The sequence below is a fragment of the Poecilia reticulata genome, linkage group LG16, assembly GCF_000633615.1.
Source record: "Poecilia reticulata strain Guanapo linkage group LG16, Guppy_female_1.0+MT, whole genome shotgun sequence".
NCBI lineage: Eukaryota > Metazoa > Chordata > Actinopteri > Cyprinodontiformes > Poeciliidae > Poecilia > Poecilia reticulata.
This window is the reverse complement of record NC_024346.1, coordinates 26,194,049-26,208,374: the sequence shown is the minus strand read 5'-3', so window position 1 is coordinate 26,208,374 and position 14,326 is coordinate 26,194,049. Positions and strand designations below refer to the sequence as shown.

Genomic DNA, 14,326 nt, shown 5'->3' with positions numbered 1-14,326 from the left:
TATAAGGCTTAAGGAAGCAGGTTGTGAGATAAAAGATCCACATCACAATGATGATCTCTATCGATCCGCAACCTTGGGAACACAGAGGAGGTCCGGCATTTGTCACGTCGAAGCTGAACCCAATAGCTGATCCGCAACGCGCTCTGATGAATTGGCCCTGTTCGCCAAGTTTGTTTAATTGATGACATGTTCCCTTTCAGGTGGACCACCGCTATGTTTCATGCATTCATTGATTTTCCAAAAGACCCCCACCTTCTCCTGCACTTCTTTTCTTGGCTTTCTTTAGACACCTCAGCGCATATTACAAACCCGCCACCACCTCGATTAGACCTCGACGGCAGAGGAAAGCACCGTGCCTCGAGCTGGCATCTCGACAGCTTGTCAAGCTTTTAGAGATGATTAGACAGAGTAAGTTTGCACTGGAACTGGGCAAAAGTTGCATTTATTTTCTTCACAGACCACACTACAGATGAAACCGATTTGACCATTTCGACTTACAACATTCCCAAAAGGGGTTGAGGTACGTAAATTGCTGTAATGAGGGAAGAAGGAAGGCCTGTCTGGCTCTTCAAACATGGATTTGTTTTATTTTTTGGTCAAATAGTTTTTTTTTTTTTTTTACTATTTCACTCATCAAATAGTACAGTTGTTGTCATTTTAAAGTAAATAAAAATTGTAAAATGTTTTCTCTCCCAGATAAAGGTTTTCACAAACCCAAAAATCATTATCATGTTCAGCTTGATGATCTTCAACCTTTGGGACTATAATTATTAATCTTTAGTTGTATCTCATTTCACAACTTCTCCCTATTTTGCACACCTACTCCCTAACTTTCAATGGAAGTTTCCTAATTACCTATTTTGATGAATAGGAGCTAATACAATCAGATTATTTGAAGTCATAAAACAATGAAACCTCAACATTTACAAATCAAAGCATTTGGTTTGCTTAAAAAAACACAAAAATGTCTGCAATGCCCCATTTCATATCAAAAATGTTTTAGGCCTAATCTAGTGTTTACAGTGTAGTTGTTGAACATTTTAATTTTGGGTCTTCAAATTATGGGCTACACTTACACCAGTTGTAAGTGTAGCAGTGGGGATAACATTGAGAAAAAGTGTTTGTAAAAAGACACGCTTAAACACCAATAGGTGCTTGATAAAAGAGCTTTTAATTTAATGTAAAAGCAGTGAGTGATATCTTACTTGTAGCATTAGACAAACACTCCTGGCATTTTCATTTAGGATAAACTCAGGTTAGTTTGTCCTGGAGTCTGAAGTCAACATTTACCCTGAAAGGCAACAAAAGCAACTTCTACCAGTTCAACTCCACTCTCAATAAAACGTCGTAGGTGTCTGTGCAAACATCGTTTCATGAACCTCCAAACCGCTGTCATGTTGGCATTTGGAGGTTATTTATGCAAAAACTAATCACTGTTTACACAGAAAAAGGAGGTAGGAGGCTGTGTACCACCCATGATTTTCCTGTGTAAAACACATGCTGAGATCGGTCCATGTAAATTGTTTCTGGTTAGAGTAACTATATAATAGAAAAGTAAGGCAGGATAAAAATGAACAAAATGGTCTCTTGCAGAGCAAATAAAACATAATAGGCAAACATATAACATGTGGGGACATCAGTTTTTACACTTTAGCTGTACACCGCAATCATAGTAGCAACGTCATCTTAGCTGCAAAAATATGAGGGTAAAAATATCATTTCATTTGTTTATTTTGTATTTGATGATTTTTAAGTGAAAATTAATTGTTGTACTTTAAGAATACTACTCTGAAAGGAAAGGTCAGAATATCAGACAATGATGTAAATATATAAAAGATGCACCAGTCCTACCTGATTGGCTCCCAGACGTGCTGACAATGTTTTCCTCCATGTTCCTCCATGTTTCTTCTCTGGCCGTTGGTCGGAGCCGGGTTGGGTATGGTATACTCCGTGTTGAAGAAGTGAAATGAACAAGCGTTAATTCTGTGATCATTTTCAGTTTATTCCTCTTGGTTTCCTCACCTGTCGAAAAGGATTGGTGGTCCCTGTGAGACACCAATTGCAGGAACAATCCAGTTTCACTTTGGTTGCACGTTGACAACACGCTCCTAAGTAAAACTGCAAACACAAGAGGTGCCAAAGCTTAAAAAGCAAAACTGACATAAAATAAGTTACCTGAAAAACTGCTAGCTACATAACGATTAGACAATAAAACAAATCACTCTACTTTTGTCTTTGTGGAGAACCTTCAGTTCTCCACAAAGTTCTACAGCTACACAACTAGGAATATGGTGGAAATGCTAACTACTGTAGATAAGATAATGGCTTCTTATAAGTCTTTGGTGACTTATTACTTTGGTCACTTTTTATCATTTGAGTTATTGACGATGTTTTCTTTCTTAGCTTCCCGTCTTCCTCCTTCCTAATGGCCTCAAACGTCTCCAGTAACGTTCTGGACCGCGATCGCTAACTATCACAACTATTACTGATTGCGTTCAGGAAAGCATGTAAAATGTGAAGTGCAACCGCAGGAAGCCTTCTGACGTGCCACACTGAATTGTTTATCACTTACTATAGTGAACGGTTAATGTTTCAAATGCTAGCTAGGCTAAAGTGTACTACGCCTCAGCAACTCTTAACAACCCATACAGGAAAGAATTTGAATTGGTAACCACACAATGCTTCTTCTTCTTTTTTTTTTTTTTTTCAGGGTATCTGGAGTGCATAACTTTGTCATCTTGAAAGCCTCGCATGAAAACTTACACTTGCCGGAGCAGCAGAGCGAGCAGCCAGTCGAGCGCTAGCCGGGGCAGATTTTGACCATCAAAGGGGGAAATTCCTGGCCTTAATGGGGTTTTAGAATTTCCGGTGTATCTTTACAGTCCACAGAAAACACTGATTACCAGAGGACTGTTATCATACAGACACACACACACACGGCGCGCGCGCGCACGCCTACACCTTTCACACTCTCTTAACTTTGAGTTTGCACTTCAGGTGGATGCCCAATGCTTTTTAGACAAGCGAAAGCCGGAGAGGTGTGTGGGAGGGAATTTGACAGCCGAATGACCAAGAGTCCAAATGTGTGGCGTCCGTCATTAAGGCAGCTTGGACTTCGAGCAAATATAAAGGAAAGCCAGCGGAGCACCTCGGCGCGCTGCGGATTGACTCCACGACCGAGACGTGGAAGTGAAAGAACAAGAGGCGGCGAAGCAACAAAAGCAGAAGAGCAGTGCAAAAAGAAGGTAAAGAAAAAAACACAAGGCACACTTTTGGATTTAAAGCACCTATCTCCAATCCCACAGCCTTGAGAATGGGATTGGATTACTGTCGGTTAGATTTACTCCCGAGGCTCTTCACCACTACATCATCGCAGGGCCCCCTGCCTTTGGATCAATGGGGATATTTACTGCGCCTGTTTCAGGGAGACTTTCACAGTGGGCAGGGCATTAAACAAACAGCCGACAGGCCCCGTCCCAATGATGGCCTGTCTGTTCACACTGCGCTGTGCCCAAATGTCACACACGTTCACTTGGAACAGGTAGCCGACACAAACAAGTGCAGCTGGAAGAAGAAAAGGTTGAGAGATATGCTCTGCGAGGAATTAACAAGAAAGCTAACACTTTCTTTTTTTTTCTTTAGTTTTTTTTTTTTATAAAACGTAAAAAAAAAAAAAAAAAAAGGCAGAGAAATGCAAAAGCATGTTTATTCAGATAATTAGCCTTGTAACCTACTCTTAAACTATACTTGTTAAAGTCCTCCTAAATGGACATAGCTCAACTGATCCTTTGTCTGGTTTCTATTAAAAAGTTCTTCACTAGTAAAACAAAATTGCAGGGCTAAATTACATTGTATTCTATTGCCTAATGGAAAAATAATAAAATTCTGAAAGGAAAATCTGGATAACAGTGTTTTTCTATAGAAATAACATTCATACATAGTCACCGCCGGGTCTAACCTCACGTAACCCCGTGTTGAGCAGGCGGGCCAACATGGCTGAAATCACCCAAGCAGCTGGACAAGCAAAAAGAAAAAGAAAAAAAAAAAAAAAGGCAATTGAAAATATCATACAAATGTGAGGAGAATCACCATTTAGTGTCCCAGACAACAGCCTCCTCATACCCGGGTGTGCCGGCCGTCTGCGAAATCATTTGCTAAATGAGAGCGCATGAGTGAAAGCATGAGCGGAATGCGTTCTGCTTCCAGACAAATATCAGCAAAAAAAAAAACAAAAAACGATCGTCTCAACAGAGGAAAAACAGTCAGCATGAGATTTCTTCATTACTCGGCTATTTCTCTGACTAAGCTCCCGGTGATCAGCTGACAGCGCGGTGTCAGACAATGGGCCCTACACGCAGGGAGCATCGAGCATTACGGGATCAGCCCTAAAGAGCTCTCCAGGGCTCTTGAGGAGTTAACTCACATCCATCAACATGAAAAGTAATATGTGTGTAAAAGTGAAATGGGAAGAAGGGGGGGAGGGGGTAGAGGGGAAGATAACAGAAAAATAAACACTCCTAGCTCAGTGGTGAAAGCCCATATAAGCTGGACTTTGATAGACCAGTCATTGCCTGGCAGCAGTGGTTTATGTCCGGGGTGACTGACTGGGTTTTTGCAGCAGGAGTCATAAATGGTATTTTTGCACTGAAGGGGGGCGGAGGGGATATATTTGTCTTTATCTCACATTTTGACTGTATTTGGGTCTCCATGTTATACAATAGACTGTAGCTGCAGCTGATTTAACATTTACATGCTTTCGTTTTCAGGCGTGTCCTTGCAGAAGAAATTGGACCAATTCATTCTGAACGGCCTCAAGTGTTTCATTTTGACCTCGATGGATGACTCCTCTTGGCAGGAACGGGAGTAAGGACAAGCTAATTTGACTTTGTATTGTGAGGAATTCAGGATAAGCCCCTTACATTAAAGTCCTCCACGAAGTTGCTAGACACAGATAAGCATTCAAACGCTCTTTTGATCTCAGCGCCTGCATGATTGCAGAGCTTTCATCTTGCAGCTGATGTGGATGCAGTTTGTTTGTGGTGGAGATATTGCTTTATCCTCTTTCTAAAAATATATAGATTTTTTTTTATGTGTATGTGGTAATTATGAGAGCTGGACACTCTTGTGTCAAGAGTGTGAAGTCGTGCAGATGTGCGTTTGCACATGTGTGCGCCATGTGTCATCACGGAGTCCCCTGTAATGTTATTACTCAGACACATCGCTGTCTCACACTTTGGCTCCGGTGCCACAGCTTTGGCAGACGTCTTACCTTGGAAAGGAAAACTGTGTTTAACAAAGTCACAACATGATACTCCAGGCTGATTTGTTTCTATAATGTTCTCCTGTATTAAACATAACAGCAGTGACTTTTAAGTCCGGCTTGATTGCAACACGTTTCATTGGGGTTGCTACAAATTCATTTCAATCATGTGCTATTTTGGATAATGAATGGAAATACTGAGAAAGAAATGGGTTAGGAAGTTAATTTTGCACTCTGTGTGATGTTAGAATTGAGGTTAATAAAACCTGTCCAATTTTCTTTTTTTTTTTTTTTTTTTTTTTTTTTTTTTTTTTTAGAATTTAAAGAAAGCTAATTTGACAATATCATGAATAACGTTTCATATTAGCATATTCTTTCACATTTCAGGAAGGTCTGCATGTTTTCTCAATCTGGGTAATGAAACGAGTCAACGTTAAAAAGTACTGATGCAGAAATAAATAGCTTTTTTTTTTTGATCTCCAACTCTTAAAAACCCTGACCAATAAAAATAATTAAACTCACTTTCAACAGGCTTTAAAAACAAACCCTTTTAGAAATATAAAACATGAAAAAAAGAATTAATTTATTATCATTCAGTTATTTATTTTGGAATCTTTTTTATTATAATGAAGCAGTTAGAGCTGAATTTATAAGAAAATGTAACTGGACTGAATCATGTACTAATATATTCTAATCAAATGACAAAACAATCTGCTCATTGGTAATAACAGGTATATAAAAAAATGTATTTCAATTTCGTGATTAGAAATATTTTACATTTTGTGTTTTAATTTCTAAATGGGAACAAACAAAATAAGACGAGTAAAAGAGAAAAACATTCCCCGAGAGATAAAGAGACCATTCAGACGCACACACGCACACACACACCTGTTTTCCTTTTTTATTTGAGGGGAGGGGGGAGGGAGAGGGTTTGATTGGGCGATGAGTTTTGCACTCTTGACGAGTTGCAACAGATGCAATAACAGAGAACCGACTCAGTCAGCTGGAGCAGTGGTTTGCTGAAAACAATGAAAACAGCACGTGATAGATAGCTCAGTCAAAAGGTTAACCGTAACTCACAGACAAAAACGTCTTGTTTTTAAAAAGTGCATTCACAAACATGACAAATAACTCTCAACTCATGATGTCTATTTTATGTGATACAAAATATGCATACCTGTTTTAGATTTGTCTGTATTTCTATACATAGATATTTCTTCAAAAGGTTCACCTCTTTTTTTTTTCCTTCTTATTTTTATTTTATTTATTTATTTTTTACAAAGGTTAAAAGCAGGGTTGTGGTCATAGCAGCTTTGGATATCTCTTGCCTCCTTGTCATGTGAGAAGATACACATGGTGTCAACAGATATCCAAATAAAACCTACAATTTTATCTCTGATGGTCAACTCAAGTGACACACTGCCTTTATTAACAGAGATATTCATCAGTGAAGCCTGCTGTTTATAAAAAATAAAAAAAAATGCTTGGGCTGTTAAATATATTTTTGAATACCCGCTTTTTTTTTTTGTCAATATCATAAATACTAAAGACACGGGACAACATTATAAGACAATGCTGAGAGACTAAATGTAAAGATTAAAATAGTTCAAACATTATTTTTTCAAGTTTTCTAGTTCATGAGAAAAAAAAAACAAAAAACAAAAAAAACAAAGGTTGTTTCAAGCGAGCACGAAAACACTACACTTCAGTCTTTTCTTCAGTCTCGCCTCGGCCCGTGCGTTTAAAAGAGCTACCGCTACCGGGGGCTGCTGGACAAATGTCAGACTGTCGTTAAACAAAATTGTTTCCGTGTGAACTTTGTCCTGTCCGTTAAAAGATGCTTGCCCATTGTCGCTTAGGCAAGATCCTGGTTTCCAAAGGAATTCATAAAAGCAGTCAAACATACCAATAAAAACAAAGAAGTACCATGCATATCTTGCAAGACGACATATTCTCAAACAAGAGACAAAGTTTTCTTTGTATAGACGAAATATCAAGTGAGAAGGGAGTGGGTGAAAGGCAAAGGCCTCTAATCAATACTAAATACCATAATTCCAAAACCAATCAACAAAAAATCTGTACACAAAGAAGTATGCATGAGTTTAGACTGGATCAGCAGTTTGTTTTCTTTTTTTTTCCTCAGTAATTTTCTCATCATACTTTAAGTCTTTGCCAAACAGCTACAATACAGACAAGTTTTCAGTTGATCCCAATCTCTTTGTTCTCCTCCATATATCTGGAAAAGGGTCGACTGGCTGGAACCTCCAGACCAGACTTCTCCATACCCGTGATGGGGGAGCTTCTGCCAGTGTGAACACGGTCCATGCCTCCTCCAGGCATGGCTCCCAAGGAAGTGATTCCTGTCCCGCCGAGGCTGACGGGCAGCTGGGTGATGCCTCCGTTCTGAATCACAGAAATCTCATTGTTCTTCATGGCCAGGCCGTTGGTGATGGCGGCGGCGTACTGGTTCCAGAAGCCCGGGTCTACGTTCATGGCGCGGGCCGCCAGGTCCTTCTGAAACATCTCGCTGAACTTCATGGCGTCGCCGCTCAGGAGGGCCATGGGGTTCTCCACAGACAGGCGTCGGCCCCGGCGAGCAGGGGCGTTGTTCCACATATGTGTTCCCATGTGAACCTGAAGGATTCAACAAAATGAGCAGAACAAAGTCAAGCACGGTGGGGCATTTTCTGTACGTCAAAACTAAATGACACATGAATAACATGCTGAAATAGAAATTGCAAAAAAATTTACATTAAAGAAACTAACTTCCTTGATGAACAAATTAAAGAAACCAAAAAAAATAATGCAACAGTGGTGTCCAACTATAGTGCTCAAAGGACAATATTTCCACGTTTCTACTCCAGTAGCAGATTTAGGTGACTGAATCACCTGACAGTCAAGTCATCAAATTCAGTAGATGCCTGTTTATGAGCCACCCATTTTAATAAGGTTTGTTGAAAAGTCAAAACACCTAAAATACGTAGGACGCTGCCTTTGAGGACCAACAATGGTCTTATATCAAGCAAAATGACTGAACAGTTTAGTCGTCAGTAACTTTGAATATATGTTGGTGGTTTGATCCTGGAATTAGTCTTTTATCCAAACAACCAAGTCTCCTCCAGAGTAATACGAGAAACGGTTTCACCAAGCACGTTTCCAAGAAGTTCATGTGTTCCTGCAACCAGAATGACCCAGTGTGTCCAGAGTTTGTTTTGGGTCTCACCTTCAGATTGCCCTTTGTGGTGAAGGCCCTTCCACAAATGGAGCAGGCGAAAGGTTTCTCTCCCGTGTGTGTGCGCTCGTGGATTTGAAGCGCGCTGGCCGAGGAAAAATTCTTCCCACATGAATGGCAGTTGTGCTGCTTAGGAGTGCGACGTGGAGGCGGCGGTGCCAGCATAGGGTTGATGCTGGGGCTCATGGTGGTCGGGGGCGCTGCGGCTGGAACCTGAATGCCCACAGGCAGGTGAGCGCTGTCGCTCAGAGACTTCCCGTGTCCGTTCATTTCCATCTTGATCATGTTTGTTGCCGTACTGGCTAAATTAGGAGTACTTAGTCCTGAAAAACAAACCCAAAGGTAGCATTTTAAGTGTTGATGTAATAAATTTGCATATAGAAATTTAACAAAGTAAGAGGCTGATAATTCTCTCAAAACATGCATGTTTTCATAAGCCAACATTCTGGTAACTAGTATTATGAGAAAATTGACAATATATACATTAAATTTGATCAGGTTTTGCTCAGACTCACCTCGATCTCTGTTTAGAAACAGCATGTTGAAGTGGCTCTCCTCCTTGATGAAGTGCCTGCCAGGTTGAGTGGCAGTCAGGTCAAGGGCCCCGGTCCCTTCAGTAGCAGAATGGGGAGACTCTGATTTTTCTGACTTCACTGTTGCCAGGCCAGCTGCATTGTTCTCCTGGCCCTCCTCTGCTGTCATTGCACTGCTGCTGTTGTTATTATTGAATGTAGCTGGGGACTTGCACCGCTGGCTCTCAGAATGGCTGTGAGCTGGGGACAAATGCTGCATAGAGCCAGAGGACTCTGATAAAGCGGGACTTCCCAAGCTCTGACCTTCAGCATCCCCCACAGCAGTCAGGGAATCAGTTGTAAAGCACTCAGTCTCCCCGGGAAAGATGCTGCCATTCTGTGCAGTCTTCAGGCCAAATGTGCGACTTATGTTGGCAGTGCACTCAATCATCTTCATCTGGTTTTCCATTGCAGCAATGCTAGAAATGATAGAAGTTGGAGGTGAGCTCCCAGGTGAATAGGGCTTAGAAGGGTCTACTTCTCCGTCTTTTAAGTCCATGTCATCATCCATAGCCTGCTCCATTTCATCCAGCAGGTCGTCATCGTAGTTACTCATTGCGTCTAGACTCTTTTCATCGAAGGACACATCCGTGTCCATCTCCTGCAGATTTTCAGGAACAGGGGTGTTGGGAATCTGCCCTCCCATGTGCATACGGATGTGTTGTTGCAGCACAACAGCATTGGTGAACTTTTTCTGACAAATCGGACAGGAGTGCTGGACTCGAAGTGGTGGTTTCGACCTGTGCACACCAAAGTGCGTCTTTAGATTTCCCTTAGTAGTGAACGCTCGTCCACATATCTTGCATTTGAAAGGCCTCTCGCCAGTGTGGATACGGTAGTGCATCTTCAGAGCACTCTGGCAGCTCAGAACACGATGGCAGATGACACACTGGTTGGGATCAGTCATCTTCTTATCAATGTTCTCGACAAGCTGCTGCAACTTTGACGTCTCTGAGGTTTGCATAGAGTCTAGGAGTCCTCCAAAGGGAAACTTTGCCTTAAACTGGTCAGAAAGCATTGGAAGGACGGGATGGGAGATAGGATTTGAAGCGGAGTTGGGACTACTGATAGGCTCAGTGAGTTGGCCACTGCCTGACAATGTCGTAGAGGTGACAGTGGTGGGAAGAAGTGCTTGACTTACTGTGGTTGTGGTGGCTGTGCTTTCTCCTGGCCTAATAGGGCAACTTGGTGACAAGAGAATGCCTTCAGGTTTCAGGAGCGGAGGTGCATCACTCCCAATGCTAGGTTTCGGGGAGGGTGAAGTAGTGGTCATGCCAGAATCATTGGCGATATTTGGGGACAAAGATGCACACTCACTTGTGGGCGGCGAAGGCCTCTGAGGAGACCTGTTAAGCGGAGTGAGGCTAGGAGAATCTGTAAAACCTCCAATCATACTGGGAAGCGTTGGAGGCAGCTGGAGGCCAATGGATGTGGGGACAGTGGGGAGGACTGGTTTACTGTCGAGCCAGGTGGTTACAGGTTTTTCAGGGGGCAGCGACATGCCGTATGGAATACCAGAGCTTGTGGGCACATTGTCCAGGTACTCTGGTACAGGGTAAGGGTTCATTTGAATGTGTGGGTATTTTTCTTTGTGCCTCTGAAAGTGGACTTTAAGATTCCCCTTGGTGGAGAAACGATTACCACATATATTGCATTTGTAGGGCCTCTCTCCAGTGTGAGAGCGCAGGTGGATCTGCAGGGCGCTGTCGCTGCCAAACACCTTGGCACAGAACCGACACTTATGCTTAAAGAAGGGGTCTTCGGAGCTGGGCTTGGTGTCAAACACAGACACATTGGGGGGCTTTCCCTTGCGGTGTTTCATTAGAGCAGAAAGAGGGTCAAGTGCATTGGCTGTGGCTGCTATGCTAGCCAGTGGATTGGGGAAGATGACGCTGCTCGAGGAACTGTGAGGTATCAGTGGTAGACTGGAGGCAGAGTTCAGGAGGCTGCTGTGACTTAGCGAGGGAGGGGTGGTGGAGTTCCTGGGAAGAGCTGAAGTGCTGCTGACACCACCGCCGCATCCTGTTAGGCTGCTACTAGTGCTACTGTTGTTATTTGAGACAGTGGATGAGCAGGTGGGATGTAGGGCTGGCAAGCCAGAACCACTTGGGGGTGGAAACACCGAGTTGTTTGACGATGTATTTGGAACTGAGGAGTTAGACTGCGGAGTACTGCTCTGCGGTGTTTGAGAGAGAGGCCCTTCTATTGCTGAGGTCAGAGGTGAAGGTCCTTGAGCACTAAGGGTGGCAGGCAACCTGACAGGTAGCTGATGGACAGGGGGTGTGATGAAGTTATGTAAATGAAGCTGGTTTGCAACAGGAGGGACACAGGAGGATACAGAGCCCTGGTTTCCCGCAGCACTGTTGTGATGGTGGCTGAGAGCAGGTTGTGGCGCAGACTGTCTGTTCATGAGGGCCACTTGACTTCGTATTTGTTCTATGAGCTGCAGCTGATGAATCTGTTGCTGCTGGAGAGCCATAAGCTGGTCCAGGATCATAGGGATAGCCATAGTGGACACCCCACTGCCCGCCGCCGCTGCCGCCGCCCTTACACTCTGCGAAAACTGGGCAACCGCAACCCGAGTACCGTGCAGGGTCTCCAAGGTAACATTGGTGCTTGGCATGGTGTAGCTTGTAATTGCAGAGGGGACAACATCGCTTAGCTGAGGTAGGGAGCCATCTGGCTCAGGTGATGTCACGTCTCTCTCTTCGGAGTCTATATTTTTGTCAGGAGAAAGCTCCACCTGCATCTGCTCATCCTCCTTTTCCAGAACACTGACCCCGTTTAAGGGATCCGTCTCTGGGATGTCGTCGCCCTCGCCGGCAGGACTCTGGTTCCCCTCCCTGGCGTCCTCGCTGTCGTCTTGCTCGCTGTTGCAGCTCGGGATGGGCGAGGGCTCTGAAGGGTACTCCTGGGAAGGGTTCGGCGTGTCCTCATTGTCGTTCACGATGAGCACGAGGGGGTTCTTTGTACAGCTCTTTAAATGTTCACAGAAGTCTGACCACTTGAAGAACTCGGCACAACACTTCTCGCACACGTGGGTTTCTTCACTGCCGCTGCGGCTCTCGTTCCCGCTGTCGGCGTCGTCCAGCACCTCACCTTGGGCTGCTGGGAGGGGAGAGGGCAGAGAGGAAAGGAGGAGGGGGATGAAAGAAGAATTAATGAATAAATAATCAATAAAGAATTCACACATATTTTGCAGTAGAGAGCAGCAAAGATTTAACCTTTGATTTTTTTCCCCAATCTCTTTTAACATAACCAAAATCAATATTCTTTCTATTTTTTTGGGGGGGTTTTTTTGTGCTTTTTACGCTGAACAAATTACCCTAGTTCACCAACTCTCAAGACCCAGATTTGTGCATTCACACCCTCTCCATAGAGCCAGCTAATAATTTTCTTTGTGCAATCCATCAAATTATGAGGGCCTATCAATTGTGGATACTGCTGCTTAATGAAATTCCATAGAACCCATTGATTTCCAATATTTCATACAATTCACAGCTGCCTCATCTGTTGGGTACAAATAAGGACTTTGATGGCCCCATTAGGATTCCCCTCTGCTATCAAGCTCAGTCATTTCCACCTGAATTTCAAACGCTCCGGCCTTTCCCTTTAGTCCTTCATAGCACCGCAAAGGTAATCCGCGAGCCCTGAAAAGCACGGCACTCCCGAGCCTTCAAGCTTAAACGTTGTTACAAATCCACTCCTACTTTAACTAAAAATGGAAGAACATGAAGGAAATTGGGCATTTCAAATGAGCGCAGCCAAAAGAATTTAAATTCTGTGCAACAAAATGTTCTTCTAAAATATTCAGAATGCTGCAGAGTTCCTTTCAGCTACTCACTTTTTCTTCCCAACACTAGACTCTACAAATTACATACTTGTGCCATGGCAGCAAAGTCACTGATTAGTTACACATGTTTAATCACAGTTGTTGGAAGCCACTTCCTCTTCCACATGCAGTCCTCGAGAGTCAAACAAACCGGCACAAGCTCTGAACATGGATCCAGTTCACACTTGATCAAAACCGAGGCAAATGTCCTCTTGTGTAAGTTTATTTTTTTTCTTCCCTCTTTAAGTGCAGTTATACAGCATGTCCGTGTCTCTGTGTGTACAATGTGCACAAATAAGTCAATTTAAACAAGGCAAAAGGAGGGGGATTATCAGCGTCAGGACACGCCAAGACATCAAAACAACAAAAAGTCATACTTTAGATGAAAACATAAAGACATATTTCTTGCAGGTGAAAGTCCTTTTTGGTGAAAGAGGAGAACGAGACGGATGTCATTTCCTCCTGTATGGAGCATAAAGTCACTCCCAGCTCTACCTGTTGTTCCACTCTCTCAATCACTACGTCGAAATAAGTGCACAACACCTTTACAAGTGTGACAAACAGAAGATTGAAACGATTTTAGCTCCTTAAAAAACAAACAAGAAAATTGCGGAGGAGAAACTGGAGGAGCAAACAGCCACCAGTCTTATTAGGGAGACTTTGTTTCAAAACGGCAGCTTTACCTGCTGAGCAGCAGATCATTTCACTAAATAAGCAGCTAATATTCTTTTTTTCTTTGGCAAAACGGCAAAAATATTCAGCACAATAAGCAGCTGAAAGCCACCACTAAAGTCAGCAGGTGTTTATTCAAAATAATTTTTGCTCAGTTTTATGAATAAAACAGAGCAGATATTATTATTATCATAGGTAGAAATTCTTATGTTAGCAGCAGCAGTAGGAATATTTTCTTGCTTTTCTGTGCTTTGATTAAAAGAAACGTGATGTTATGGCATGCATTTTTGTTTTAAACAAATCTGAAAAACAAATCTGAAAATGTCATGACAACCTGAAGCCGTGGTGTTTTTACGCTTTGAGAATCTCATGCAGGCCTGTGGCTGTCTTCAGTCCCAGCAGGACGTGTGTTCACTCTGTCATTCTGTTGTTTATTGTCATTGATACAAACTGAACCCAAGGATCGTTCAAGCGTCAAATACAATTCACCTTCATTTTTTTTTCTTTGCCATTTTGACAACTTATGCCTTGTATGTGACTTATTCAATGAAAATATTAAAATAAAAATATGAAATAAAATGGAAAAATTACAAATAAACCAAAGTTCCAAGTACAGAGCCTTGTTTGTGTTGTCATAGCCACTGGCTGCCAGAAGTGACAGTCAATTTTTCTTATTAAGGTAAAAACAAAATCAAGCAGAAGAAAAATAGAAAACTAACACAAAGCCCAGTTTAAATGTACATGATTGTTTTAGAATT

At 42.5% G+C, this 14,326-nt stretch overlaps 1 protein-coding gene and 1 long non-coding RNA gene across 4 annotated transcripts in view; both read right to left on the bottom strand.

The window, feature by feature from the left end:
* LOC103478267 (uncharacterized) overlaps positions 1 to 2,840 on the bottom strand; it is a 66,645-nt gene extending 63,805 nt beyond the window's left edge. Inside the window, exons 1-2 of one of the 2 annotated variants that reach the window (XR_535767.2) lie at positions 2,764 to 2,840; positions 1,852 to 2,118 (exon numbers count right to left, since the gene is read on the bottom strand). This is a non-coding gene — a long non-coding RNA (uncharacterized LOC103478267). Of the gene's footprint in view, positions 1 to 1,851; positions 2,119 to 2,354; positions 2,501 to 2,763 lie in introns of those variants that run through there. The other variant, XR_001777392.1, reaches the window with a different exon arrangement.
* Positions 2,841 to 6,141: 3,301 nt separating this feature from the next.
* sall3a (spalt-like transcription factor 3a) overlaps positions 6,142 to 14,326 on the bottom strand; it is a 15,276-nt gene continuing 7,091 nt past the window's right edge. The window contains exons 2-4 of one of the 2 annotated variants that reach the window (XM_008431986.2): positions 9,008 to 12,172; positions 8,484 to 8,815; positions 6,142 to 7,894 (exon numbers count right to left, since the gene is read on the bottom strand). In XM_008431986.2, the coding sequence (XP_008430208.1) occupies positions 7,460 to 7,894; positions 8,484 to 8,815; positions 9,008 to 12,172 (3,932 nt within the window). In that variant the 3' untranslated portion in view covers positions 6,142 to 7,459. The remainder of the gene's footprint in view (positions 7,895 to 8,483; positions 8,816 to 9,007; positions 12,173 to 14,326) is intronic. The other variant, XM_008431984.2, reaches the window with a different exon arrangement.